The sequence below is a fragment of the Paramisgurnus dabryanus genome, chromosome 1, assembly GCF_030506205.2.
Source record: "Paramisgurnus dabryanus chromosome 1, PD_genome_1.1, whole genome shotgun sequence".
Classification (NCBI taxonomy): Eukaryota; Metazoa; Chordata; class Actinopteri; order Cypriniformes; family Cobitidae; genus Paramisgurnus; species Paramisgurnus dabryanus.
The window spans coordinates 38,663,533-38,689,563 of record NC_133337.1 but is presented as its reverse complement, the minus strand read 5'-3'; the positions used below and the strand labels follow the sequence as shown (position 1 = coordinate 38,689,563).

Sequence of the window (26,031 nt, the reverse complement as noted above, 5' to 3'; positions counted from 1 at the left end):
ATTATAAATAAGCACAAGGTTTTCTCCTTATTGTGAGTTTACACAAATAAAAATACATCATTTGAAGTTTCGAATGTTGTTTTACTTTTATCTTTATGACTATAAATTTAGGGTAATTTAAGCTGCAAGGTCATCACGCATATGATGTTCACCGGCGCATATCTACACCAATACACAGCGCAGGGCTGCGAGAAAAGACATTTATTTAACTTTTGATTTAACATATTACGAGTTTTTTGGACATTCATTTGGAATCACTGTACTCATATTATCAACTTATCTGGCCATTAGTTATTCAGTATAGGCTATAAGCGCAGCGCACTGCTGAGCGCTCAGCTGTCAGTCAATTGTCTGTGCTTTAGATCGACACTCACAAAGTTTCACATTAAATGATAAGATATTTGTCCAAAAACAAAAGGCTAAATACTGAATACTACTTATATGCGACTGCAAGACATTAATAGTCAAATCTGTTTGTAAGGAAACTTGCATTATTCCCGTGGAAGAGAAGAACGTTGGTAATAGAAACTTGAGGCAGACGGTGAGACTGTTTTATCTGTTTTCAGACGAAACAGCAGGGTCGGGGTACCCGCGGGTGAACTGCATAATATTTGATCTAACGGGTGTAATAGGCTATTCGCGTGTCATTTGTGTTGTAGATGCAGGTCGGGACTCAATAGACGAGTAAAATGCGGGTCTAACATCCAAGACCAAAATTCGACTCGTTTTTAAATGTCCCGTGCTTATTTGTGTTTAAGATCTGTCTGAAGACCGGTAAAGGTTTATATTTAACTGCGCGATTTGCGGTGTGACCGGCTCGGGGTCACAGTTTATGTCGAATGGTACGGGTGTGAAATAAAATTGCTGCTGATGTCGGATAACTGGTCAGTTGTTCTGTCATTCACAGCGGTGCGGATTATCAAACAGGACTGCATGACTTTGTAACAGCTCTGTACGCTAAACACGAGGACGAACTTGCAATGCAAACTACATTAAAACTACAATGAATCGAACTACGTTTGTAGCTGTGTAACGTTTTTTTAAGAAAATACAGTTTAGATCAAACATAGAAAAGCAATATGCTATAAATATAAGGAAAAGTAAATGACAGCGTGAAAATTATAAAAAAATACATGTTAGTTTACTGTAGCCTATATTCTACATTAAACATTTTTTTTTACATGTATAATCATCATGGGCGCCCCCTGCCGCCACAGCTGAAAAAAATCCTAGAGGAAACACTGAAATGTATTTGAAATATATGTTAATTTTATAAAGTATATTTTTTATGTTAAAAATGTATTTAATTTAATTAAATTTCAGTAAATATGTTTTTATATATTTTTGCTGTATGGGTATTATCTGTATCATGTTTTCTACTGTGATATGAAATGACTGATAATATGATTTAAGTCTTTTGTCCTTCAGTTCTAAACGCTGTAATATTCAGAGCTCTCTGTCAAGAGACAGCACACAGTTCACAGTCCATACATCAGCTGGATGCTGTGGTGGGCGGCACAAACTGGACCCTTTCACTTTCCATAGAGAAACCTCTCGTGTGTGCGTATGTGTGTATGAGAGAGAGAGAGAGAGAGAGAGAGAGAGAGAGAGAGAGAGAGAGAGAGAGAGAGAGACAGACTTAATGACTTTAGCAGACATCAGTTCACCCCCATTCCCATTTTCCAGCCACAAATACAAATGTGAAGCAAATACGCAGCCAGTATTTCAGAGAGACTGAGAGTAGAAGAGAAATTACTGCGCACACAACTATGCCAGTATCACACACACAAACACACAAACACACACACACACACACACACGCACGCACAAGCACGCACAGTACTGTACATAACACAAACACAAAAACACACACAGTACAAATAACTGTACAGTCACACACATGCACATCATAAAATAAAAGCTTCAATAAATCAATAAATAAATTTTTTCTTCCATAGTAGGATAAACAAATACTATGGAAGTCAATGGGAACTGTCAGTGGTCATTTATCAAAATATCTTCATTTGATTTCAACTTAATAAAGAAACTCATAGAGGTTTAGAAGAACAGGAGAATGAAAAAATGATGACAGATTTTATTTTTGGCTGAACTATCCCTTTAACACACCAACTCTCCATTTGTGAAAGAAAACAATAAGCACGCTTACTATAATGCATAAAATATAGTGTAGAAAATGAAGTATTATTGAAGCGTCACCTGATGCTTAACTGCACTACACAACCAGAATTTAAGAGCACAAACAGCACGGGATGAATGTGTTTATTGCCGTTTCACGCCAACAACGCTGTTTCATTAAAACAGAAACACTACATTAAAAGTTTATAGTCAAGCTAAAGGTTTAATTGTTTCACTCACATGCAAACTTATGATGTAAAATCAAATCATACACTGTAAAATATTTGCTGTAGTTATGCAGCTGGTTGACATTTAACTTTGAAGAAACTGTTGCCAGTAAATAACATAAATGTATAATCTACAGTAAGTCATTGGCAGCTAGTTGCCAGTAATACTGTAATTTTTACAGAAATGTTTTACAGTGTATGATTCTGTTATAATAATAAATGAGGAGCTCAGATGCAAAAGCCTCTAAACGCCACCTCCTTCAAAAAATGAGATCATGATATTAACCGAAAGCTTGAAGCACGTCTGCAGAATCCCAGACTCAGGTCATTCACAAATAACACTTAGGCGGTAGAATCTATTACTGTAAGAGTCTGATGAAAAAAAGCTCATTTACATGGAAACATGTCAGACGCACTTAGAGGGTTTTGCATCTGAGCTCTTCAGTTATTGATTTCGTAAAAAAAATACAGTTTAACTCTTCACCTGAAGCAACAACTCAGTATTATATAGCAGGCAAGCACCGCTCCCGTTTTCTTCCCACCACACACACACAGACACACAGACACACAGACACACACACACACACACACATGCGTGTTTTCCATCATGAGATTTTGTGTGGTGGTCTCATTGGGTTAAACTTCATCCCCGTCTCTCAGTGACGTCAGACACCTTTTCTCTCAACATTCTCTTCTTTCTGAAAATATTTTTCCACACTGCCGTCCAAACCATGAGGGCCTTTCTTTAGGCACACATGCCCTGATTTACATTTCCTGCACTTTTACTGGAATATTTCATTAGCTGCTTGACTTTTTTGTTTCGCTATGATTTGGCTCTGACGCTGGACGACAACTTGAAAGCAGAATCGATCAAACCGCAGCCACACAGAAATAAACACTTTCAATGAAGTTTTTAAAGCAGTAATAACCTGGTATAGAAGAGCACAGTTCAGATGAATGAAGGTTATTCTGTCAAGCGTGTAAATGTCATGTGCTTTAGATAGACCTGACACATGTTGAGCTATTATTATTGAGATCAATCCAACTCTCTGACACTATCCTATTCAAAAACCTGAAGATGAGACATTCAAGAGACAAAGGTGATCTAAAATCATAAAGGACTCATTTTACCATGGTAATTTACAGATTTGTGATGAAGGTCAATGGGTCCACAGGCTATTAGCTCTTTCCCCGCCAACATTTTTTATGATTTTCACAAAAGTTTAATGCTTTGCAGAAATTGTGCTTCTTTAAATATATACACATACAATATATCAAACAAAAAAAACTTTCATCCAACCTTCATTTGTTTTCTTTTTATCACCTCTGAAATACGGGTAGGTTTCTTCAAAAATACAAAATTTTAAGCAAAAACTTGAGATAATTGTCGTAGTTTGAACTGTTTGCCCAAAGGGAATATTTTCTGGTTATAAGTTGGGTAAGAGTCCACCTGGTGGATAATAGCGGAAATACAGATTGCCAAAACAACTCGTCATTGACAGGGAAGTGTTTTCTCTTTACAAGTTAACTCGTCAGAGGTCCAGTGTGGGATGCACAATGAAAGAGCTTGTGTCTAGCTGCAGCTAACTATTATTTTCCTCATCGATTATAGTGCTGCAAAGGGTTTCAGTTGATCTGTGATCCGTACGGATCACGACCCACGGTTCAGCTCGCACGGATTAACACGCCAATTTAGATAGGGAAAGTTTATAATTTAAACGTGTTTCAAAAGTTTGCAAATGTTTACATTCAAGTGATTTTAATGTGTTAAGTGGTTGAATGTCTCCGGTCCAGCTCCAGTCAGACGTCATCATCCTTTAAAGATCAGCAGATTCAGATCTTTTGATGTGTAAACTTTAAAGAGTTGCGTCACTGTATCTCATCTTTAGTGCAAGGATTCCCAAAGTGTGGTACGCGCACCCCAAGGGGTACGTGAGCTGCCACCAGGGGGTACGCGAGAGGAAAAATGTAATGGCGGTCTGTTTCTTCAAGTGGGATTTTTCCATACACTGTAAAATCTAAAAGTTAACTCAACTCAAACCATTTAAGTAAACTGGTTGCATTAGTTTTAAAACACATACATTTGAGTACTGTGAACTTAAACAAATTGAGTCATATGCAGTTATGCACTTATATTTAAGTTCATACTACTTAAATATAAGTGCATAATTGCACATGACTCAAGTTCACAGTACTTAAATGTATGTGTTTTAAAACTTAAATGGTCTAATGCAACCGGTTTACTTAAATGGTTTGAGTTAAGCTAACTATTAGGTTTTACAGTGTACAATAAATAAATAAAAAATGAACAGTAAACATTTCCTTTGTAATCGCTTTTATTTTAAATAAAAAACTATAATTAATTAGTTTTTGATAGAAACGTAGAAGACCGCTGCTGTCTTTTTCTACGCACTGCTCTTCTGTTATGCACTGCAGCCGCTATATGCGTGCCAACTTGTTTTATTCACTCCATATATTATAAATATGCTTAACTGGCTGAAATCAGTGAAACTGTCAAGTGTGGGACGTCTTATGATAAAGTGTTAGTTACGAAGGAGGAGAGGGACCAAGAGACTTTTTTATGGCAAAATAGAAATAATGAAATATAACGAGACATAGGCACGTCTAATGCACAGGATACGCGAGCAATGTGTTTTCATGCATGGTAAAGAGACTGCCAATGAATTATATAATAAATTACATAAATACTTACAAAGACACTGTAGAGAACTTATTAAAAGCTCTCATTTAATTTAGTTTTAAACTTGAGCTGTTATAATGAATCTGCTATTATACACCTTTTGTGCGAACAGTAAAGGCTTTTGTGAATGATGGGTCTGCACGTTACGCACGCATCTAGAAGGAGAGCACACTGGTAAACATGAGGAAACTCTCATATATCATCTATTAGCTGACAGCAGTAAGTGTACGTTTTTTACTATAGTAAACTCGAATGGCATATAAATATCATAGTCGTAAAATGCATACACGGGGCGCGCATCATCTACACTGAGTGTAGCTGCGTCTTGTCGTAGTTTCAGATGGTGCAACAGGCATAAATATTTTTCGCAATGTCGGACGTAGCTAAGACCGACGTAGGAATTCACCCAACTTCTTAACGTCCGGCTGGTGCAACCGGCCCCTGGTTATTTGCGCATGATTAAACATGAGTCTTTATGGTGAGAAAACATAATTAGGGAATACCAACAACTAATAAACCAAATCCTTCCACCCCTAACCCGCAGGAAAACACCAACCTGCGCAAAGGTTGCCCAATTCAGAACTTTGCTGAGAGGCAGAGGACCTGGCAACGCTGCTTTTAACCAAGTTTGTTGCACGGTGAGAAGCAGCAGCACCTGATAAACTTGTGTTGTATGAAGAAAAAGTACCTGACTTCAGCAGGCAGCTCGCGCTGTATGAAGCGGACGCTTGTCTGTGCTGTCCGACATTGGTGTGGGAGCTTGACAATGTTATCAATTAGTTGTTGCAGCCCTACTCGTGTCTGGAGTATATGATTACCAAGCTCTCATGAGAAGATCAATGGCTGTCAGGTACATGATAACTGATGCAGTGATGCAATGAGAAGATCGGATGCAATGCAGTCAAACAGCATCTCAGGACTTTGGGGAGGGATTCATTCCTAACACCAGAGGGATATTACAGACCATTATCAAGACAAACGTTATCCTAATGCCATTCTGTCTGGATCCGTTAAATCTGATCTAAGCTTATCTTCTTGACATACAGATATATTTGTGTGTCAACTCTCTATAACAGTATCACAAAGAGGAAAGTGAGGAGTAAGCGAGAGGGATGAATGTTGGCAAATGGGTTTCCACTTGGGAAAAAAACAAATCCCTTGGCCCTGCAAGCTTAAGGATGCGGGCCACTTTAGGAAGCCGAGCTTCGGCTCTGTTACTGTAACGACTCGGAGGAACAATGTGATCCATTGATAGCAGATGGAGACGGGGCCGAGCGGCTCTCGCTGCACAAACCTGCATTGATTTGCGAGTCACAGGAGACCGGCCCCTCTGCGCTTTATATAAGAGCGCAGCTCTCGCTCGAACCCGCGCCTGACCTACAAACACACTTACACACACACAAATATGCACAAACAACCCCCTTCCCTGGAACAGGGCTTGACACAAAATGCTTTTGTACTCGCACGTGTCACAACACGCAAGGACACGTCTGTCAGTCATTAGGCCTTCACAGTCGACTGCAGATTTGAATGTGTGTGGAAAACTCTGTGCTCCAACAATAAATGAATCCTGCTTTCTGAAGGCCACGTCAGCATCGTCGTTTCCCAGAATCCTTCTAATAAAATCAAGAAGACTCTCTGATAAAGTGATTGCTGATTGGCGTGTAATTCTGGTGTAACCTCTGTGTGACAAACATCAATGAATGTGTCGCTCTGGAGAAGAGATGCTGCCATCTACAGTTGACTTGAAGACAGTACAAGAATTCAAACAATCCTGTAAAATACATCTAGTGCCTACAAACTATGGGTGCAATATGCTGGGATTTTTTTATATAGGAAAATTTCCATGGGAATGAACAGGAAAATCTTGTAATTATCGAGAATATATGGTAATTGTCAAAAAATACAAGGCAATTATCAGGAATATATGGTTATTATCTGGAAAAATATATGGTTATTATCAGGAATTTATGGTTATTATCTGGAAAAATATATGGTAATTATCAGGCATATATGATTATTTTCTGGGAAAATATATGGTAATTATCAGGCATATATGATTATTTTCTGGAAAAATATATGGTAATTATCAGGCATATACGGTTATTATCGGGCAAAATACATGGTAATTATCAGGAATTTATGGTTATTATCTGGAAAAATATATGGGAATTATCAGGAATATATGACTATTTTCTGGGAAAATATATGGTAATTATCAGGCATATATGGTTATTATCTGGAAAAATATATGGTAATGATCAGGAATGTATGGTTATCATCTGGGAAAATATATGGTAATTTTCAGGAATATATGGTTACTATCTGGAAAAATATATGGTAATTATCAGGAATATATGGTTATTATCTGGGAAAATATACGGGAATTATCGGGAATATATGGGAATTAATGGGAATAAAGTTGCCTATAACAGGAAACTTACATGAAGTTAAAGTGCCCGTATTATGAAAAACTCACTTTTTCTGGGTTTTGGGGTGTTATTTTGTGTCTCTGATGCTCCCACACGCATACAAACTTGGAAAAAAATCCATCCATGCTGTTTTGAGTGAGATACAGGTTTCTGAATGTCCTCTGCCTTGAGTCTCAGATTGCGCTAGTTAAAACTTAGCCTCGTTGTGACGTAACAAACCGTTTCGTCACATTCAGTTTGAATTTTCCCGCCCACCACCCCGCTCGCAGGTCTCCACCCACCAGGTAGCTAGAGAGCATAGAGCAGTCACTTGAATGAGACCCTCTGTGCTGTTATCATCTTTCACGGAAATAACTGCGCTATTTGGATATTATGGATTATACTCCCACCTACTTTAAAAACAAAGTTTTAACGCGTGGTTATTGGAACCCGGAGTAATCTTATATACAGTGTGTTACGACGCAAACAGTCCTCAGATTGTAGGCGATAAGACCTTCATGCGAAATCTGATGTAAACAACAGACTATGTATCTATATTTCACGGATTATAAGCATTTGTGGACAAAAATGGTAATTGGATGTATTTTATTGGACTTTCATGGATCATTCACACATCTGAAACAGACTGGATTCGATTCGCGATCGCGTTGTTTCATCACAAAAGGTAAGAAGTCACGTTATATTTTGCATGTTGTCATCTTCTGTCACAAAATACTACATTTATGATGCTAGAGCTAAAAGCTTTTTGCCAAACTAACCGAGACCGTACGCCCCGGCTTTTCTGACGAGGCGAACCTCTAATAACTTTACGGTCCGCATAGATATATAAGTTACACGGTCCGGACCTCCCGCTAGCTTCTAGCAATTAGCACGCGGTCCACAAGCAGTATACATCCCCCGCCGGGTCTTAATTTCTGTAATTTGCGATAATAATGCGTTTGAAAATGTTTTATAACTGGAATATGTTAGTATTGTCCAGGGAAAACGCGTTTATTGTTGAGACTGCTACATCACAATTTACTCAGGAATCATTGTGTGTCATGAGTTTCTTCTCCTGTAGTGTAACGTTACTTATTAGTGATACTTTTCTGCATGATTTGTCTGTTGGCAACATAAACCGTTAATAATAATAATATATAAAATAATAACAGTATGGTCTGTACTGCTCACGATACCACTGAGCACGCGCACGGGCACATGACGTTAGTAGTGGGGCGTGATCAAAGGAGCAGCAGCTCATAAATATGTAAGACTAGCTCAAAACGGCACAATCTGAACTGCCCTGAAACAGAGGCTACTAGAGATGGGTAACAATCTTTTCCTACAAGTAGGGGTGTGCCGGTTTTAGAATTGGTGATGACGGTTATGACGTGAGTCAAATGTGACGGTTCATAACATAACCGTCGGTGAGGGGCGTTTTGCTCATTTAAATGCTCGGGGATTGACGGGAAAGTTTTGCCATAAAATCATGAATGTGATGCCAAGTGTGTTTTAAACCGTAATAACTTTGAACAATTTAACAGAAAGCAATGAAATATTTAAAAACACACTGTTGCCAGAAGACTGCGTTGTCACTCTCTCATCTATCATCTATTTTAATAATCTTCAGAGAAACAAATTTGTGCATTGGGCTTTTTATGTCTGTAATTGTGTCTATATCTGTCATTACACGGACCAGAACAGCACGAAAACAATGTGGATTAAAAGCGTATTGAAGAGGTTTTGCTCATAAATGCAGGTAAAAGAAAGTAATGTGTGAACTTGAGATTGTTATTAAACGCAGCCGGTGTAAAAGCACAATGGCCACGCGCAGCAAACGCTCTCCGCAGACGCGCTGCACAGTGCTCACCCGGCGTTTGAATAAACTAGACGCTGATTAGCTACTTGCTCTACGTTTCTTTAAAACTAACAGCAAAACAACTAGCAGTGAATGTGCGTTCAAGAGAGTTAGTAGATTAGCATGGGAGGATTTGAACTTGAAAAGCGGAGTGTACTGACGCCTTTCCGCGGTTAAAACAACATTCGTTCTCATGGTCATTCATGTTTATTTGATGCTATAAATTTAACTAGAAGGAAGAGATGATTTCAAAGGTGAGACTTTGTTTAATATGTTTAATCTCAAAAGTAACCGAAAAGCAACCTGGTTTGTCCTGTATGTCAGCGCGTTGTCAGTCAGTGTCTGCTCCGTTCTGTATTTTTCACTGCGTGAGAACGTGAGGGGGCGTATAACACAAACTGTAAACAATTGTTTTTAATTAGTACTTAAAAATTCTTTATGATAAAGATTTTAAAAAATATATTTTAATAACACGGTTTTGCCGGTTATTGAGTTCTAATGACGGTGTTCAACTATAACCGTCGGTTTCACGGTTATATAATGACCGTCACACCCCTACCTACAAGCTATTTCGAGCAAACAACTTTTGAAACATGCTTTATGGAACTCATACTAACACCTATATACCTTGTGGAAAAGCAGTCATAAGATGGGCACTTTAAAAAACTATTTCAGATAAATTTTGTTTGAAACAACAAGATTTAATGCAATTTCAGATGAATTTCTACCCTGCACATTCCTCAGTCACATGCACACAGCAAACTGCTTACTAAAAAGATATCGGAAGGGTTTGTGATCAAATAAATGCAGGCTTGATGAGCGCAAGTATCAGGTTTCTTTGACTAATAAAAAGTTAAAAAGAACAGATTTATTAAAACAAAGAACAAATTATTTAAAATAAAAATCTTTTGTAACAATACACACTCCCGTTCAAAAGTTTGGAGTAATTTTTTTCGATTCTTTTTTTAAATGCCATTTTTAATATTTGTATTACCTTGCATGCATGTCTGCTTATGACCAAACAAAATGTTTATTTATGTTTGTATGATATAGTTTATATAAATTTCCCTAAATTTCCAAATAATACCCATAAATTCTCATAAATTCCAATTAAGTTGCCAATTTGGAAACTTTGCAAAATTCCCTAGATGTTCCCTAGTTCCCATGGACATTTTACGTAAAGTTACCAGAAACTTTCTGCCCCTTTGCATCCCAACTCCAAACACACAAAACAAACTGAACTGAGCTTGATTAAAGCAGCCACTTTGTGACAAAGCTTAGTTAACTCTCTTAAACCTTGAGATGATTGTAGACTAGTTAAAGCACATATAGACCGTTTCAGCAGTAACAACATAAACAAGCGGCTGTCGCGGTCCGCACGTAACTTCCGGTAAACTCCGCTAAGAATCAATAACAACAAAGTCCTTTAAACGTAGTTTATTTATATAACAAGAAAAAAAACAACACGTAGATTACATAGGAAACCAAAACATGTGTTATTTTCGACGAGGCATTTGTTCAAGAGATCAGTTTAGCAACTAGTCAGACCATTAAAAAAACGTAACCGGAAGTAAGGTTTGGATCCAGACGTGTATCACGTGCGTCCGATGAAACCTACTATACAGACAAATAAACACAACTGTCCCAATCAACCTTACAAACCTTACAGAGCTGGTGGCTTCAAACAGCTTTGTGTGTTCATAGACTTACCAGAAGGTCAGCACATCAAGTTATTTATATAGAAGATGATAGAGCGCCCTCTACCTGTCTGTATGTGCAGATGATAATTTCCCTCAGGTGATAGTGAAGCGGTGTCATCGTCTCACTGACGGAGTCTAACGCCACGTCCACTTCCTTCTTCATCTTGTGACCATCAGGAAGCAACCTCACCAGCTTCATGACCACCTTAACACACACACACACACATCATATTCAACTTCATTCATATAATACATGCATCATTTAAAAGCTTTTACATAACAGTTGATCCACGACTGTACAACTTTAGACATGTAGTGCCTTACAATGACCTCTCCCACAGGTTTACTTGGGGTTTGAGCTCATGTAAGTCTCTAATGCATGGCATTGTTTCCAGAAATAAATCCTGTGGGTCACTAAACCATTGCACACTCTGTGTGCGTGCGTGCGTGCGTGTTTTTTGTTTCTTTATAAAGGAGGCATCCAGAGATCCTTGACCGTTCATTAAACGACCAAACTATTCTCCAAAACAAAGTATAAACCTCAGTGGAGTCAGTAAAACCACAGCTGACAGATTAAAAACACACCATATGTAATTCTGGGAAGAGATACAGACAGGATGAAAGAACAAGTCTTATTTTTTGTTTGGACCTTCTCCAAAATCTGAACTGGGCACAGATGAGAAACCACTAAAGACCTTCCTGATAATGTGTGGAAACAACAACATGTGCTTAAAATCATGAGTAAAATTAAAACATAAAATTACTCAATATATGTTATGACTCTATATTCAGATCTTTGAAAACTTAAACACAGATGAACATTATTAATAGATAGAGGCTTATCTGAAGTATAAATAAATGAATGTGAAGAATATTTTTAGAAACTTTGCCAGTACATTTATGAGCTATGAGGTCTTTTGTAAAATCTTTCATAAGACAATTCTTGCCTTTTGGTTCATTTTGAATTTAAATGAACAAGTTAAGATTAGAAATAACAGCTGCCATTACCTCAAACTCTCCCTTCGTGTATTTGGCATCAGGAACGCTCACAATCTCATCTTCAGCACATTCTGGAAAACCCTATGAACAACACACAATAACTTAAAACTTACTTGACAATATCATGCAACAAAAACACAGTACATGTATTATGATATTACAGTTATTAATATCGTCTTACAGTACAAGAAAAATCTTTGTTTTATTGTGCTTACTGTATATTTAAAATATCTGAACGTAATTACACTCTGACTTTAGCCCCAACCCTAAACTTATTCTAAAAAAACACATATGCAAAAACAGACAAATTAAACATCTATATTGTGTCTAAAATCAAAGTTACTTTATATTATGTTGTTTATATAACACTCACAACTGAGACAATTATATGCTTTAGAAGTTTTATACAAAAATATGAGATGTCAGAATGTCAGAATCAAGAGCTCCACAGTGATAAAGTATAAAATAATAAATATCAAAAGTATTACAAATATTTTGCCCTGTATTGTTCAGAAAGCAGACATACATTAAAATGCCAGAGGGTCAGAGCAGCGATGACCATGGCCGTGGTCGTCCGACTTTTACCGTTCCCACAGTTAAACACAAACGCAGAGAATGAATCTTCAGCGAGACAAGACTTCATCGCATCCAGCAAGCTGTCAAAACCCTGAACACACACAAACAAGAACACAACAGCTAAAGTTAAACAACTTATTCACATACTGTTACACATTAGACAACATTAAATAAAACACAAACCAAAAATGTGTTGAAGAGTATAAAACAAGATCTGCAATAAAATAATAGAAATGAACTCCACTGTTTAGTGTCAGTGAACTCACACCTGACAAAAATTGACTGTTTGTGAATCTAAACACAACCATAAACAACATTTAGTTAACCATTTAACAACAGGTCTGAACAGTTGTCTGGACTTTATTAACACTTTATGGTGTTTTAAGGAACATGAGAGATAAAAGATGAAGTCTGTCACTGTATTCAAGTCTTTCTGTATTACACATAAGAATTATTGTGATGTATTTGGGTGAAGTTTTAGGATCTGCAGTGACAGAAATGAGCAGTAGAGGGCGAACCAGATCAGTTTTTCATCATGGGCAGATAAACACCAGCAATGCATCTGACTGTAAATCACAAGCATTTTAAAATAGGAATAATAAGTGTGTTTGTTTGTGTGTGACTATTCAGTTCAGTTTATTTAGTAATTGCTTTTTACAACTTGCAGCATCACAGAATTACATTTTAGCACAGAAACAAGAAAAAAACAGGAAGAAAATACTGATGATATTGAATGATAAAAATAAAAAGTGAATAAAAAACATGAAAATGTATGCAATAATATAAAAAATAATGCATGATGTTGATTGTTGAATGTTTGCATTACACACTGAAAAAAACAATTAAAGTCTTTGTAAAGTAAGTGAAACAGGTTACACGTGAACTATGTAATACTTAATTTTGTAGTTACACCATTATTTCAGTTTCAGGATTTTTTCTAGATTAAAAAAAATCTACTTGTTTTATTCACTTGATGTTTTTTTCATCAAATTTGGTTATGTGGTTATTAACATTTTTCTGTGGTGTGACAAATGGAAAAGACTTTAAAAGCTATAGGGTTGCATCTGGATTGCAACTTAAAGTATATATATATGGGCTGTCAATAGATTAAAATATTTAATCTAGATTAATCGCATGATTTCATGAGTTAACTCGTGATTAAATCGCAAATTAATCTCACATTTTTATCTGTTCTAAATGTACCTAAATTTAACACTTTTCAAGTTTTTAATGCTCAAATCAAAATGGATATGGACAAATATATATGCTATATGCAAATGTATGTCTACAACAGCCTGTTTACATTTTCAACAGAACCATCAGCCATAGTTTTATATATGATTTTCCCTTTAGAAGACGTTCTTCTTTCTCCATTTCTGTTTGCTGCTGCGTCATTTGTGACCTGTGCTGGCAAATTGAGTTGGGATTTTCAAAAATTTCAAAAATGAGTTATTTAGATTTTAACATTCTCTATTAAAAAACTTCAAAACAATGCATGATTTGTTGGAATCTGACACAACATGACAGAACAACTCCTGTTTACGCAAAGCAAATACAATATCAGTATATGTTAAATATATGTTTTTCTTTAATCGTTTAATTTTGACATTGAGACAGACTGCTTTAAGATACTATAGGCTAATGCAAGGGTTTAATATAATGTTACACAACAGATACTTTTTCTCAACAGTTCTCCAAACATTCACATTCACAAGCGCGTTTGTGTGCATGCGCTTCAGACATCAGCGTCAGGAAGATCGCTTTTGAGTCTTGTCACTCTTAACTTCTTACACCCTGAAGCTATTTTGGGGATTTTCGCCTGGATTTGGCCTACCCAATTTCAAAAGCATCCCATACCCACATGCAGAGGTTTACATACAAAAGTTTGGTATCATTTTACAGGTAACCCTTTGAAATTACATAAAACACTGTTAAAAGTGGTAAACATGGTTGTATGTGATATCAGTTCTCTAATAAACACAAAAATAAATAGGCGCTTTTTGATGTTTTTTTCTAAAGTTTTTATTTGAAAGTATATAACTCTGGCCCTGGGTATCTCAGGTCCCTGCAGACAGTTTTGTTTGATTCCAGCAATTGTCAGCTTACAGAGGAAAAAGGAATTTTTTCTCTATCATAATCTATGCAAAAGTTATTTTACTCCAACTGAAGGGAGGAATAATACCCTTTTTGTATACAATTTCTGCCTAAGAACATTTGAAGTGTCCCCATAACCACATACAGTGGAATAAATGCAATTTCTTTATATCATTTTAAAGAAAACCCTTTGAAGTTACATAAAAAGCTGCTGTTTGTGACAAATATTGTTATTTATGTTGTTTTTCATATGATGAAACACCAAATTTTCTTTTTTATGTTGTAAACACTGTCTTTGATAGTGTATAACTCTGGTTCTGTGTGCTCTAGCAGACTGCAGACAGTTCTGGTTGTTAGCAGCAGCAGACAGTAAACACCAAAAAAAAGAATGAACTCTTTATCATGTCGCATTCAAAAGATATTCTTATTTTACTGAAGGGTGCGGAAATACATTTTTCATAAAAATATTAATTTTTTGTTTTGCACATATAATAAAAAGCTAGGTATTAATTATGCAAACAACCAAAGAAAATGCTGTGAATGGACTCATTGTTTAGAGTAGGACCTAAAATAAAAGATGGTGTATCATTTGTGGCTATATGTGCTATCTGAGGCAGTCCACACTCAAGTTTCACATATGTTTACAAAAGACAATTTTTTACCTTATTATTCATTCGATGATTGTTGGATATGTGTTGATATTAGAACAAAAATAATGCTGTAGCCTTATTCCTGAGAGTAAGAGCTTTCATTTGATATAAGACTTGCCCATGTTTGTCATTTTTGAAAAATATGAAATATGTGAATATTATATGATATCAAAAAATATTGGGGGGGTGATAGTGTAAATTAAGTGTAAATAACTTTCTTACAGTAAAAGATGTGTCAAAGTGATGCATATCTGCAGAAAGTAGAGACTCTAAGCTTTCAAACAGTATCTCATATGTGTTACTGGGGTCCATGACGGAGTATCAAAGATTAAAAGAATATTTTATATTAAGTCAAAATACGAAATTCTGGACCCGGGACAGGGTCCTCAGGGTTGAAGAGGTTAATAACTCGTTTAACATCAATCAGGTCCCGAACTTAATTATTTTAACATCAAGCAAGTCCTGCAGTCTATTTTCTATCATTTCTGAATGCTTTTAAAACGAAACCAAATACGAGCCAGAATCAAGACGTATCTTTGCTTTAGATTATGGATTTGGGACGGTAACCCTTCTCAGAAAAAGATCAAATAAAGATCATTTTAGGTGTTTTATGACCATTAAGAGCATTGGATTTGCTAGACGAGAGTTTAATGTTCTTATTTTTAATAATAATTTGCTGTAATTTGTGTGCTCTATAAATAAATAAACTAAACTAAACTAAACTAAACTTATTTTTATTAAAACTGCATCTCAATTCATCCAGTTGTGGGCATGACCAAGGGTCAAACAGATATTGCGTGTTGCGTTAATCGTGCGTTAAAAAAAATTTGTGCCGTTAAAATTCATTTGCGTTAACACGTTATTAAAGGCCTCATGTTGTGTGTTTGTGCCCATTGTTGTGTGTGTGTGTGTGTGTGTGTGTGTGTGTGTGTGTGTGTGTGTGTGTGTGTGTGTGTATTGACCTCTTCAGTGGGAGCAGAGCAGTCTGGCAGAGGAATTCGTCTGTACTGTAGACCCTGATGTGAACTCTTGTGAAGATTAAAGATCTCCTGCACCGTCACACAGCTCTTAAACATCTTCATTTGCTTCTCCTGCTCCAGAGTCACTTCAAGCCACTTCTGATTTCCCAAAAGTTCTTCTTTCAAAGCCGTTTCCAATCTCTAACTCACAGATAAACAAACACAGACTTAACTTACCAACTTCAAAAATTAGCAGAAATGAATGTGACGAGCCACATTTACTACAACACATGACATCTCTGTTCATTTTTATTGAGCAGTTATGGATAAGTTGACCGTCCTGACCTCCATCTCATGTGCCTGTGATGGGAGCACACGTATGTGCTGGTCCACACAGCTGGGCTCTCTAGGACAGAAGATCTGCCCGTTTGCCTCCACAACCAGTTCGTCTTGCAAATTCACCCACAAAACGCTGCTGTGTTTCCTCTTCTCGTCCGTCAGATACGCCAGAACGGCTCCCGTCGCCTGATGGAGGACAGACGCCACACGACATGTGGAATGCGAGAGAGGCAGTGAACATTAACCAGTACGAGATCTTCAAAAAACATCTGAAGTGTCACCAGAGAGGACATGAGCACTTAAAAGAGTCTAATCTGTAGCTGTCAACATCTCTGGAGGTACTTCAGTCATTCTGAGAGTGATTTGGGAAAACTTTACCTCAGATGTTGGCTGTGCCATGCCGTAGATTGACATCTTGGGCACTCGTCGGAAATTGGCCACTTTCATTTCCTTAATGGTGCTCAGAACGTCAGGTGCAAAATATTCATCCGCCACCTAGAACCACAACACAACCTTCAGAAAATATTCATCTGTGGAGATGCTATTTTACTACAGACCGTAAAATAATTCTTAAACGTATTAACACTGTTAGCTAATTCATCATTTAAGCGTATTTATGAAGTTTACACTTATTTAGTGCCAGTCTTTGAGTGACAGCTTCATTAACCTTATATCTGACCTGCACTCGAACCCTGTTACTCATTCTGTCGTCGGAATAAACGTCTCTTTCACTTTGATGATAAACAACGCTAATATTTTGCCGTCTGCTTGCTGAAAGTGCCAGATAAGCCATTTGACTTCCGCATTTCAATCATTTCAGTAAAAGAGAACAGAACGTCTCCAAGGCCATCACAGTTCAGCGAGAAACATTTACACCGACTGAGTCACGCTCACAGAATTCACCTGCTGCACTTTACTGTTGCTATATAAAAACAAATAATTTCTGTGAAAAGCAAACCCACATTCATCTCCACAGAGAAATATTTCAATATTTAAACAATGAAAATTATTTATCACAACACAGAAGTTTCACACATATATACGTCACTATGTTGAAAAAAAGACGATCGCTAATTCTGTTTCATGGTGACTTTAAGGAACAGACCGAATTGTAATTAACTGATATAATAACTGACTATTTCACAAATTATATGTCAATATGTGTGGTAATAAATGCAATTTCTGTGTCACGACAATCGGTTACAATAGAAAGTATTATCATCATTCACTCATTTGTTCAAATTGATCACAAGTTATTGTGGCTCACCAGAACCCGAGCTCCTTTTGTGATGAGATCAGCTGGGGCTCGGAGCTCTGATTGGTTCATGCAGGAGAGAAGGCGGTAAATCCAGGCGTGAGCGCCCATCCATCGGCTGAAACTACACGGGAACGCCAGCGGATACTAAACAAGAGAGAACACAAACACAACATTCAGATTTCGAGATATGGCAGGGCTCAACATAAAGGACTGCCCGGTGGCCCGGGGCAAGACGTTCGGGCCAGTAAAAAGCCCGATCGAGCCAGTGCTTCACCCTCAGTCACTAAAATATATTTTCATAAATGTATATTATTTAACATCTTAGAAGCAGACATTAACTTGGGTAAAACACAACTTAGAAACAATGCAATGTTTTGCTGTCAGTTTACAGGCAAAGCAGAAAGTTGGAAGCCTTTTTTCATTGGAACATGTCTGTTGTATATGTATACAATTATATTTGACTTTTGAATTATAATTTTTTAAATATGTGACACTGACATTTTTTATTTTGGCCAGTGAAAATTTTGGCAGGGCAAGTGAAAACCTGAACCACTGGACTGTATATTTTTTTTTTGCGTTGAGCCCTGTATGGTAAATACTTTAGAAAGTCTACATACAATACAACCTACTGAAGAGATGAATAACAGCCTACCCTAACTGAGGCTCCTTGGGCAAGTATATAACAGGTATTATATAGCCACATGTCTTATACCTGTTCATGCAAGTAAGCATTGAAGACGATCAGGTAGAAATATCGTTCCAGGCTCTGTAGGGTTCGGTGGAGAAAGTAGTTTTTAGCACTGCTTCCCTGAAAACACACAAACCAACACTTCTTCAATAATCTTTCATGATCAAGGCAGTGAATCAGTCACCATCACACAGACGAGATTCAGACAGAACCAGCTGCAGTAAACAGAAGAACATCTGCAGTCACATCACACACAGGTCACAGCCGGTCAAAGCAGATCTTAGATCTCAAAGAGAGACCAATCCACAGCAGTCTGATAAACTGATGAATGAGGTTTCTTCTTAAAGGATTACTACACTTTCATAAAAAACTAAATCCTGATCATTTTACTAACCCCTATATTATGCAAGATGTTTATGTCTTTACAGCTAGTGCAAGACAAGAGGTTGTGGTTTAAAAGTACTTTTATATTTTTTTGGCAAAATGACAATGGTTTGGTTATATAAACAGATTCTGACCTGAATTTGATAGTCTTCACCGATTCCCTCCAGCTTGCGTTTGTTCTCATAAATGGCTTCTCTAATGTCGTGCATTTCAGAGCACCAGTCTATGGCCCGATCGACCTGAAAGACACCAGCACACCGTCAGATACACACAGATCAGCCTGGACCTCTCGACATCATCTGGAGCTAAACGCTGGCTAGACGTCTACAATAAACATCTATTACAAGATAACAGCTTCATTGCTCAAGTCACTGTCGACAGCTTCAAGTTAATGGATTTGACAAAGTTTACTAGGGTAGTAGCATTAAAATATTAAAAGATATTAAAAAGTTTCGCTTAAGATATTATGCATTAACGTAACAAAAGATCCATGAGCATTATATACAGTATAGGTTATTGCTTCACCTAAAGTAGCAGTTTCATCTGAAATAAGAGATAATAATCAACATTCAGTAAAAATCTTATAAAAAACAATGATGAAAACTCTACACAAGAGGGTTTTTTAATTTCAGAGATATAATGAAATGACTGGGATGTATTATCTTCAGACAAACAGCACAAAATCTACCAAAAATATTTTGCTAGTTATGTTTTCCACAATGATGATCTTATGATCTCATTTCAAATACAGCCAAACTATGATTGGTCCCTTCATATGTCAATCTTACAGTCGTCTTCACAAGTGGGTGGTTCTTGTCTAAAATAATCAGAACAGACATCATGAAAAACTCAAAGGTTTGGCTACACGACACTGACCTCCTCCATGATCTCTTGACCTTTGGGAAGCTTACTGATGAGCATCTGAATGACCTTGAAGTCCATTGTGGGTTTGTTTGGTACATCATCCTCAGCTCTAAGAAGACGTGAAATAAATTAAACACACAAACTAAAGCTGTTGAGCAGCACACGTGTCGTTGACAATGGATATTTCTTCAAGCACATATTGTACACCGTGTGCAGAATTATTAGGCAAGTTTTATTTTTGAGGATTACTTATGTTATTGTTCAACTACAGTGCTCTTGGTCAATTCAAAATGTTAACAAACCCTTAAACCTGAAAAAAAGTGAAATTTTGGCTTTCTTAAGACAATATTTCTATGTACACCATTATTAGGGAGCTATGTCATTAGTTTTTCATCTGTAAACTTGCCAGCCATGCAGTGGAGCGTTGTCTTGCAAAATTATCAGTGAAAGTGACTTCTTGAAAGATGCAAACTTTTTCCTGTACCACTGCTTGAAGAAAGTGTCTTCTACAATACAGGCAGGCAGGCACAGACAGGTATTATTAAAGATGAGCTGGTTGGACCTTTTTGGGTTGAAAATTAAAATTAAAAAACAACTCTCAGACTTACTGACAATTTTTAGAAGACACTTTCTTCAAGAAGTGGTACAGGAAAAAATCTGCATCTTTCAAGAAGACTTTTTATGCAAGACAACGCTCCATCACATACATCAAAGTACTCCACTGCATGGCTGGCCAGTAAAGGCCTTAGAGATGAAAAACTAATGCCATGGCCCCCTTCTTCACCTGACTTAAACTCTATTGAGACCTTTTGATCCCATCTTAAGCAGGACATTTACAGTGAATGTAAACCGTACACCTCTCTGAACAGTGTCTGGGAGGCTGTGGATGCGTCTGCACAAAATGTTGGTTCAGACCAGATCAAATAACTGACTGAATCCGTGAATGGAAGGCTTGTGACTGTTATCGAAAAGAAGGATGGCTATATTGGTCACTGAGTTTATATATTTTTTATATTTTTATGAAATGTTTATTTGTAAATGTAGAGTTTGTTTATTATTCTCACTTTAACAGGTGAAAAAAAACAAGTGAGATGGTAAAATCTTTGTTTTTCATTTAGTTGCCTAATAATTCTGCACACTAATAGTTGCCTAATAATGATGTACATAGAAATTTTCTCTTATGAAAGGCAAAATTTCACTTTTACTACTTAAATGATCAGGTTTGAGGGTTTGTTAACATTTTGAATTGACCAAGAGCACTGTAGTTGTACAATAACAAAAGTAATTCTCAAAAATACACCTTGCCTAATAATTCTGCACACGAGTGTATATTGTGCAAGTATGTTTTGGACTTACGGGGAAGTCGTCTCCTGAGAATCTTGTGTGAGGTGGATCATCACCAGTGAGCCAAGGATCATGCCCAGGTTAGTGCGGCCCACACCCACCTGACAACTGAATAACAGCGCAGGAAGAGGCCTGGACGCATCACGACTCAAAGACAGACTGGGGTTCTCCTTAAAGAAACAGAGAGAGAGACGTGTGCATTTAAGTGACTTACAGTGCATTATCGGGTATACATGTTATCAGCTCTTGTGTTCCCTGGTATTTAACCCAAAACCTTTTGCACTACTAACACAATGCTCTACCACTAAGCTACAGCAACGATCATCTTGGTTACGGTCACAATTTGTTTTGCCTACCTAATGTTTAAAATAGAGGTAGACCGATTAATCGGTTTTGGCGATTAATCGGTACCCATAGTTCATTGGTGAAACAATCGGCTATCGGCAAAAAATGCATGCTGATAGTTTTTCAGAGTTGCGTCCATGGCTTCATATGATTATAAAGTAATTCATTTGCTAAAAATAGACGCTGCATTAGCAGAAAAAAACAGCATGAACATATGTTTGTCATCAAGGCTGACAGGACACTAATATTAGTAGTATGACAAAAATACATGCAGATAAATCCAACCCTAATGTTTAACGTCATGATTATTAGATTTGCATTAGATTATATTAAGCTGGTTAGTTTTATCCATATTTTAAATTAATAATGAGAGAAAGCGAACTATATGCACCTGTTGGCTACGTTAACATATCCAAAGAATCAAAATCTGAATTCAGTTCTTTTTTATATCATCACTTTGATACATCTCTTGTTATTTTGATTAGATAATGATTAAGTGTTAAAACAGAAGCAAATAAAGTACTACACATATAATATACATTTATTTAATTTCACTTGTACCAGTGTGAGTATTTCACAAAAGTATTTTCTTCAATAGATTTATTTTTTATTTAGCACATTTTCATGGTTTAGTACTGTTATTTTATTACTTTTGTAATACATTTCATCACTGTTTCACTTTTAGTGTTGTGTTTGTTTTTTGATCCAGTATCCATTTTAAAAACTATCGGTCGATTAATCGGTAATCAGCAAGCAAGGACTTGTAAAATCCACTATCGGTCGACCTCTAGTTTAAAAAAACATAAAACATCTGCAATAAAACTACCAATACAATCTGATAAAACTTTTCAGATATGAGATTTCAAACTAATAAAAACCTCCAGTAAGTTTGTAGAGAAAGTGACCGAGTTATAATCTGAACACTGAGCAAGTCAACTGGCTCTGGTAAACAAACTGACTCAATGTCCCATATTACATACTATCCATATAATCTTAATGTGTGTAATTTGTGTCCAGAAACTATAAACACTTATGTTGCCTGTTAGTTCATGCCAGTTCTTGCATTCTCCTTTGCTATGCACTTAAATATATTAACTTTCCCATCACAAAAAGAGTGCATACTTTGTGCACAGTGTAAGTAGATGAACTGGGACGCATCACGAGACTTAGAGAAAGACAGGAAGTGATCTTGCTTTCTTCTACAAAGTTGCTTCCAGTCAGCATGGCTAAAACGAGACACTTTAAATAGTGAAAAAAAACATTCACAATTCATCGAAATCCCTTAAAATAGACAAACCGTCCATTTAAAGAAGTCGTCTTGGAACAGCACTTACAGAATAATATGACAAATACAATACAGAGAGTAAAACAAGCCATTTATTTTATTGCTGACGTGGTATTTGTGTTTCTGATAACAGACATACTTTTAAGTAAAGACTGAAACATTGCATCTGTGGTTTCACTTGGCCATTTTATGCTTTCAAATCTTTCAACTTGACAAATATGTGGCATCAGTCTGTGTCCTCAAACCAGAGAAACAGGAAACACAAGACACGCAAAGGAAGTCTCATTCATCACAGTACACACAACACACACACGTGAACATGCATGCACACAACATTACAAAACACTGCTTCATTAAACATATGCCTTGCAATGGGGAAACTGTCTAGTGATGTCAACCAGGCCAATAAATCAGTTAATTTATGTCCATGCTGAGATGGACATTCATGCTGCAGTTTATAGATTTTTGACTTTAGTCTTACTGATGTCAGATTCATTTTAGATTCATTTCTCCTTAACAAACCAGCTCAGACAGTTCACAATCAGACACTTGACAGACTCATGTTATGTGTATAATTAATTATTATGAAGAACATCTTACCCTGAGAATGTTCACGAACACATCAAAGATGTCCTCAAGAGGTGCACCCTCCATGGGCAGAGGCATCCGGTAATACCTGCAAACAGTTGACTGTATTTATCGCATGTTCATCAGGAGACAATGACCAACCACAGGTCCAGGATATGACCATACCAACTGGACTGTGGATGGCCCATGTGTGAGGCGTCTTGGACTAAAGTGTTTGCTTTGACTTAGTTACTGGGCTTTTAAACATCTAGAGACAGCATAGCAGAAATCCTGAAATGTGTGTTTGTGTACCTGTACATGGGCATGGTAAACCTCAGTCTTTTATACACCTCCTCAGTAACGTGGATGTCCTCCTCACAGGTTATGGAGATCTTCTGAGGTTCTCCTTTAAAGTGCTCAATGTCATTATAGACGTAGAACACGTTGTCATTTAGTTTGGCAAAGTCATGAAGCTAAAATCACAAATTAAAATGTTTCAGATGAGTTTAATTTCCACAGTCACCGTTTTGATGTTCAATAGATATACGTATCAAAACAGGACAGACTTTTAGGTTACATTATGACTTACATGTTGGGTCAAATGCAAATGTGTTTTTATGTTGACTTTCATCTAAAAGAACTCGTATATCTTCTCTATATTGCTAATCCATTTTTACATTTTTACATTTTGTCATTTAGCAGACGCTTTTGTCCAAAGCGAACTTACAAGTGAGGTAAACAATAGAAGCAATTATAGCAACACAAGAACAACAATACATAAATCCTCATTTTAAAGGGGACATTTCACAAGACTTTTTTAAGATGTAAAATAAATCATTGGTGACCCCAGAGTACATATGTGACCTTTTAGCGCCAAATACCATATAGATAATTAATTATAACATGATACAATTGCCAGTTTGTAGATGTGAGCAAAAATTAACCGTTTTTGGTTGTGTCCTTTAAAATGCAAATGAGTTGATCTCTGCACTAAATGGCAGTGCTGTGGTTGGAAAGTGCAGATTAAGGGGCGATATGATTATAATAAGATCCCTTCTGACATCACGAGGGGAACCAAATTTCAATTAGCTATTTTTTCACATGCTTGCAAGAGAATGGTTTACCAAAACCAAGGTACTGGGTTGAACTTTTTCACATTTTCTAAGATAAATGAAGCACTGGGGACCCCCAATTTTAGCACTAAAACATAAAAAAATCAGATTTTCATGATATGTCCCCATTAAAATACTTGGAAATCTTGAGGGATGTTCATATTGACCGGTTGACAGTTAACCAAAGGTAAAAATGTATGACTGATTAATATTATCAGTTAAAAAATGAATTGTTAACGCATGTTGCGTGTCGACACATGCCTACAGACATTTCGCCACTTTTCTATCCTTAATTTGTAAATGTCCTGTAAAAGACGCAAATTATTGCTACCCTGATGGTCTATCATTTGTATGAGAAACATTTGTACTGCATATGTGTCTGTGCTTGAGTTTGGTTTGGAAGCTGCACAGAGACACGCGTGTGTGTGTGCAAGATGACGCGGTCCATCAACATCCCCAGTAATCATGAATATCATCTTAAGAGTTTCTGGGGGGTTTTACCTTTTAACAACCTAAACTAACCTAACACATGATTAAAAAGGTAAAAAAGAGATTTCTTTTTTTCTTTATGATGTGTGTGAGTGATGTTCGCACCTCTTTCCTGATGGTGAGCTCTAGATTCTCTGAAGAAACATCTCGCTCAAGTCCATGCAGGTTCTCATGAAGGTTTTCTTTCCTCCTGGGAGTATAGGGAATAAAGTCACCGTCCAAACGTAGAAACACTACAGGCTCCTCGCGCAAACAGAAGAAAATCACCTCCTTCAGAGAGAGAGAGAGAGAAAGAGAAAGACAGTGTGAAGTGTATTAATTGCTTCCCCAACACACTGGTTAGTTAAATTAAAGTTAAACCATTATAGTTATTCAAAACAGCTTTTTGTTTGTACAAACAAATGAGATTTAATTTAAAGTGCCTGTTTACTCGACTCTACGAATGTAAAACACATTTAGACGAACCGTCGAGTGAATCAACACCAGAATTAATCTCAGCGTGAGACCCTGTTTAACAAACTACTTGACAAACACCATATCAGCACGATTGTTTGCACATCACTTTCACCTATCGGAGGAAAACCCAAGATATTCATGGCCTCTGACCTGATGACCTTGACCCTGCAGTCTCTGGAGGACCTGTTTGAAACCATTAAGGCTTGGCTGACCCATGCCGTACAGCGAATAGCTGCCTTTGCTCTGCCTGAAGTTGGGCGATCCGTATGAACCGGTGGTATTGAGAACATCCGCTTTGCTAAACACATCTTGGACCATAAAGTAGGAACCCTGAGAGAAACACAGTTTAGATAAACCACGATGAATAAAGACGGCAGTCAATAAGAGTCCTGCACACATGACAAAAGTTTCAAACCATCACCGGATAAAGTTTTAGAGAGTTTATATATATAAATACTACATACACACACGACATGCATGAATACGTTTAATAAATATTTAAATGTGTATATACATTTTTAGATTATAATTATACAAGCATGTGTGTGTATTTATATTTACATATTTATTATACACAGTACACACACAT

General features: G+C 36.9%; 1 protein-coding gene across 6 annotated transcripts in view; it reads right to left on the bottom strand.

The window, feature by feature from the left end:
- The window catches only part of pald1a (phosphatase domain containing paladin 1a), a 60,714-nt gene that overhangs the window by 13,514 nt on the left and 21,169 nt on the right, over positions 1 to 26,031 (bottom strand). For all 6 annotated transcript variants that reach the window (XR_010536308.1, XM_065272266.2, XM_065272265.1 and 3 more), the window contains exons 4-18: positions 25,593 to 25,772; positions 25,092 to 25,256; positions 23,698 to 23,858; positions 23,419 to 23,494; positions 21,201 to 21,358; positions 19,857 to 19,953; positions 19,115 to 19,219; positions 18,621 to 18,716; positions 17,918 to 18,052; positions 17,029 to 17,145; positions 16,657 to 16,836; positions 16,315 to 16,512; positions 12,559 to 12,699; positions 12,042 to 12,113; positions 11,098 to 11,238 (exon numbers count right to left, since the gene is read on the bottom strand). Coding sequence is in view for 5 of the 6 variants with exons in the window: in XM_065272266.2 (XP_065128338.1) it covers positions 11,098 to 11,238; positions 12,042 to 12,113; positions 12,559 to 12,699; positions 16,315 to 16,512; positions 16,657 to 16,836; positions 17,029 to 17,145; positions 17,918 to 18,052; positions 18,621 to 18,716; positions 19,115 to 19,219; positions 19,857 to 19,953; positions 21,201 to 21,358; positions 23,419 to 23,494; positions 23,698 to 23,858; positions 25,092 to 25,256; positions 25,593 to 25,772 (2,022 nt within the window). In the remaining variant the exon portion in view is untranslated. The remainder of the gene's footprint in view (positions 1 to 11,097; positions 11,239 to 12,041; positions 12,114 to 12,558; positions 12,700 to 16,314; positions 16,513 to 16,656; positions 16,837 to 17,028; positions 17,146 to 17,917; positions 18,053 to 18,620; positions 18,717 to 19,114; positions 19,220 to 19,856; positions 19,954 to 21,200; positions 21,359 to 23,418; positions 23,495 to 23,697; positions 23,859 to 25,091; positions 25,257 to 25,592; positions 25,773 to 26,031) is intronic.